At 48.0% G+C, this 3928-nt stretch overlaps 1 protein-coding gene across 5 annotated transcripts in view; it reads left to right on the top strand.

Moving 5' to 3' along the window:
* CEPT1 (choline/ethanolamine phosphotransferase 1) overlaps positions 1–3928 on the top strand; it is a 41429-nt gene that overhangs the window by 854 nt on the left and 36647 nt on the right. For 2 of the 5 annotated variants that reach the window (XM_048826284.2, XM_075121976.1), the window contains exon 2: positions 1618–2023. In XM_048826284.2, coding sequence (XP_048682241.1) covers positions 1685–2023 — 339 coding nt within the window. In that variant the 5' untranslated portion in view covers positions 1618–1684. Of the gene's footprint in view, positions 1–32; positions 117–197; positions 216–1617; positions 2024–3928 lie in introns of those variants that run through there. The other 3 variants (XM_048826286.2, XM_048826287.2, XM_075121975.1) reach the window with 3 other exon arrangements.

Here is a 3928-nt window from a genome sequence, read left to right as displayed (position 1 = left end):
TCACCCCTCCCCCCCGCCGCCGCCGCCGCCGCCGCCCGCCCGCCACCAGGCTCATTTACGGCAGCCGCAAAAGGGACGTAAAAGCGCCGCCCGGGCTCGTGCGGAGAGAGGCTGAGGTAAATGCCGGGTCCTCCGAGGGAGCCTGACGGGCCGAGCCGGGATCCCGGGGCCCCGTGTGAGCGGCTCCGCCGGGCAGTCCCTGTTTCCGGGGCTGGGTGTGTGACCGGGTCTCGCCCCCGAGGGGTCCCTGCCTTCCGGGCTGGGGCCTGAGCGGGCGGCGGCGGCGGCGGTGGGGGGCCGGGAGCGGGGTCGGGGCGCTCCCCGCCGAGGGGGGTGATGTCCCGCCCCGCCCCGGGCCAGGGCTTCTCTGCAGCCTGGCTGGGGCTAGCGGCCCCTGGCAGGAGTCCCTCTGGCTTCTCAGGCGACCTAATGTAGCCGAAAGTCCTGCAGGCTCTGAGCTACTCGGCGATCTCGTGGCTTGTGGGAGCTTAGAAAGTCCAGTTGCATTTAGACGTCTCAATAGGGAACTCTTCTGATTCCCGCCCCCTTCGCCCCCCCCCCCCCCCCCCCCCAAAAATCAACTTTCTTTCTTCCAGGCTCCCAGGGGTTTGCTGTTACCGTCCACAACTTGCATTCCTGCAAATTCACTCTCCAAATTTAATCCACTAATACGCTAGCTGGAGGTGCCTCCTAGAGTAGGCAGCAATGAACTAATGCAGGCTAACCTATTCATTTGAGCATCAGCTTTGCTCAGATAAATGGGTTAGTCTCTAAGGTGCCACAAGTCCTCCTGTTCTTTTTGCGGACACAGACTGACACGGCTGCTCCTCTGAAAAATGAACTAATGGACAGTGTTGGGGCTTGTGTGATCTTTAGGCTGTAGCGTTAACCCAGGTAGGCACGGTCCAAAAAGACCATCCTGCTTCAAATCGCATTCCAGTTTCTCCTGCAACTGGAAAAGCTGGAACCACATTGGAGGCTTACATGAAATGTTGGAAGTGTTCAATGATTTGTGGAAAACTTAATTCTGTTCCATTCTGTGTGGCTTCTTGTACTGTCCTCCTCGTATCTGAATTCGTTGAATGCTGTGACTTGACACCTTGTCCTCCTCACAGGAGGAAAGCTGACTATACAACATAGTGTTTGGGTAGGGTTTTATTGTTTTTAAATGTACATGCTAACCTATATTAGAGAAGGCAATTTTAAAGAAGTGGGACTTGTACTTGGATCAGAAGATGGTTAGGTTTGTGATGGTCTTTGGTTTCTGATGCATATCAGTGGTGTATATTTCCACTGGAGCTAGAAATGAGGCTAAGGGCAGCAGTATATTTGCCAAGAGAGGCAACAAGGGGTGAAAGCTAGTGCTACTTGTGGTTATAATTTTTTTTATATGCTCACATGTTCATTAGTAGCTGAACAGAAATAACACTTCCATTCCCCTCAAAAATTCCTCTCTGCAAATGCCTCTGAACATTGACTTAGGACACGTTTGGTTTGCAACTGGCCTGGGCTGTCAAATGTGAGACTTACAATAGTGTTACACTTAGAGGTTGAACGCTACTAAGTTAGGCACATTTTCTTCATCTTAAATATGTCTAAATTCCTTTCATGTTCCAGGTAGATCTGGATCTTAATACTTCACAACTGTAACCTGCCAAATAAAAATTCCAAGGCTAACCAATCCATGAGTGGGCATCGATCCTCAAGGAAGCGATGTGGAGAGTCACGCATAGAATCCCCTATGGATTGTGGTCATGTTCCTGCTACAGTGTGTGTGTTACGCAGATTGGTTCAGTTGCCTACACCACCATTGTCAAAGCACCAGCTAAAGCGGTTAGAAGAACACAAATATCAGAGTGCTGGACACTCCTTGCTTGAGCCACTAATGCAAGGTTACTGGGAATGGCTAGTTGGAAGAATTCCAGCCTGGATTGCCCCAAATCTGATCACCATTACTGGACTGTTAATAAACATATGTACAACAGTAATATTAGTGTATTACTGCCCAACAGCTGCAGAGCAGGTAAGAGATGGGCTTCTAACTATGACAGATTTCATATTTAATGTGAGTAGCATGGAGCCAACGTTATTTTGGCTGTGTTCTTGTGTTTGGGGAAGTGGTTGTGTTGCACTGAGTGATCCACAATTCTTATTTTGAGCTGTTCTGTGAACACAAATGCTTTGTGTGTGTGTGCACGCGCAGGGGGTGAGGGTCTTAAAGAAGTCTTCCTACTTATAAGCATTTGTGTGTAGTAAAACATAAGTGGATTTCCGTGTTGGCACTTCCTGGAGAAAACAGCTGGGTTCTGCTGCTCACTAGTTACGCTGGGGCAAGTGGAAGTGATGTCAAGGGCCAACAGTCACTAACATTGTGTTGTCTGGCTCTGCCCAAATACATGTGAAACGTTCAGTCAAGGAATATGTAATAGCACAATAGACTGGGAAGGGAGCCCAAGCTGTTCTAGTAGCAGTTATGTGGGGGCTGCTGCAGACAGAAAGGAGTTGGTTTGGATCCTCACAAGAAGCTGCTGAGTTCCTATGGAAGCTTTGAGAAAAGCAAGCTGGAGCTATCCTGTCTTGGCATTGCATGTATAGTTACCACTTATTTTTTACTACTTGTGATTGTACTGTGGTCACCTGAAGCTCTGTGTAGACTTCAGTTTGAACAACAACAACAAGAAACTTGATTGATAGGTAGGTCTGATGCTTCTTGGTGCACGCAGGCCTGTGAGTCACCTCATTACTACCTGCCTCATGCTGGAGGCAGTGTTGTCTGTGCTAGCTGGGTGATAGCAGCCTAACACAACCAGCCTGTCAGCCACTCAAGCACTCTCCCCTGGGCTACACCAGCCCTAGCTTTGCCTTGCAGGTTGACAATAGATGCACTGCAGCCCCTGACTCCCTTTGAAGTGTTGCCCTGTGGTATCCAGTGCTGATCACCCAGTGTACCACAGTTTCACCATAGACTACTGCTCCTGTATTATGCACAGCACTCAAGTTCAATTATAAAATAAAACTTTATTTAAGAAAATAGATTCAAATAAAAACAATCATTGTTCCCAGAACATCATTCTGGAGCCTAAACTTAACAAGTTATTCTTGTATCTTAAGAAGCTTACCTCAATCAGAGTTCTTTCCAGCATTTTCAACCAAGCTTGCATGAGAATTCCTTTTTCATTAAGCAAACTTTGCAGTCATTTTACTTCCTCGGTGAGGGATGCCAGGGTGTCTTTCTGCATACCCATGTATACCAGAACAGGCCTTTTGATATCCAACTGAAAATAGGTTGGTTTGAAAAACACTAACAGTAGAGCAGCTCCACTGGTGTTAGCAATGTATGGAGGGCTGTTACATGCTTAGAAGGGGTCGGTCTAAGAAGACATGCTTAAAGTATTGGCATCTGCCTGCAGCCCTTCTTGCTGTTATCACCAGAGGAGGCATACTCTTTGGAAAGAAGTCTAGGGTGTTAAGGTGGTAAATGCTGCTTTAACTTTGTTCCCCTTATGTATTTCCACAGTCTAGTTACACGATCACATACTCCTTCTCAAATAATACAACACATTATAAAACTTGTTCTACAATATTAACTGCAGTCTGTTGTAGTACAGTATAATACTTACTCCTGGGGGAATTCCGCACCACTGCACATGTGCAGAATTCATGTCCCCCACAGATTTCTTTGCTTCCCTACAGAAAAATGACTTTGACAGGGAAGTAAAGGGAAGCTGCAAGAGCACCACTTCCTAGCAGTGCAGGTACATCGTTTCAGGTACCTGGAGCAGCTGGTGGAGAGGTAAATCACTGTGGGGCTGGGGACACTCCAGCAAGTGATCCTACCTTGAGCTAGGATCAGCTGCTGGGCTGGGCTGGAGGCAGGAGAGGACGAGACTTTCTCTTCCCCTGCAAGGAGTGGCTAAGGCTGTGTCAG

This window comes from Caretta caretta, chromosome 21 (genome assembly GCF_965140235.1).
Source record: "Caretta caretta isolate rCarCar2 chromosome 21, rCarCar1.hap1, whole genome shotgun sequence".
Lineage (NCBI taxonomy): Eukaryota > Metazoa > Chordata > Testudines > Cheloniidae > Caretta > Caretta caretta.
Note: the sequence above shows the minus strand (reverse complement) of the source record. Positions and strands in the feature narration are given on the sequence as shown.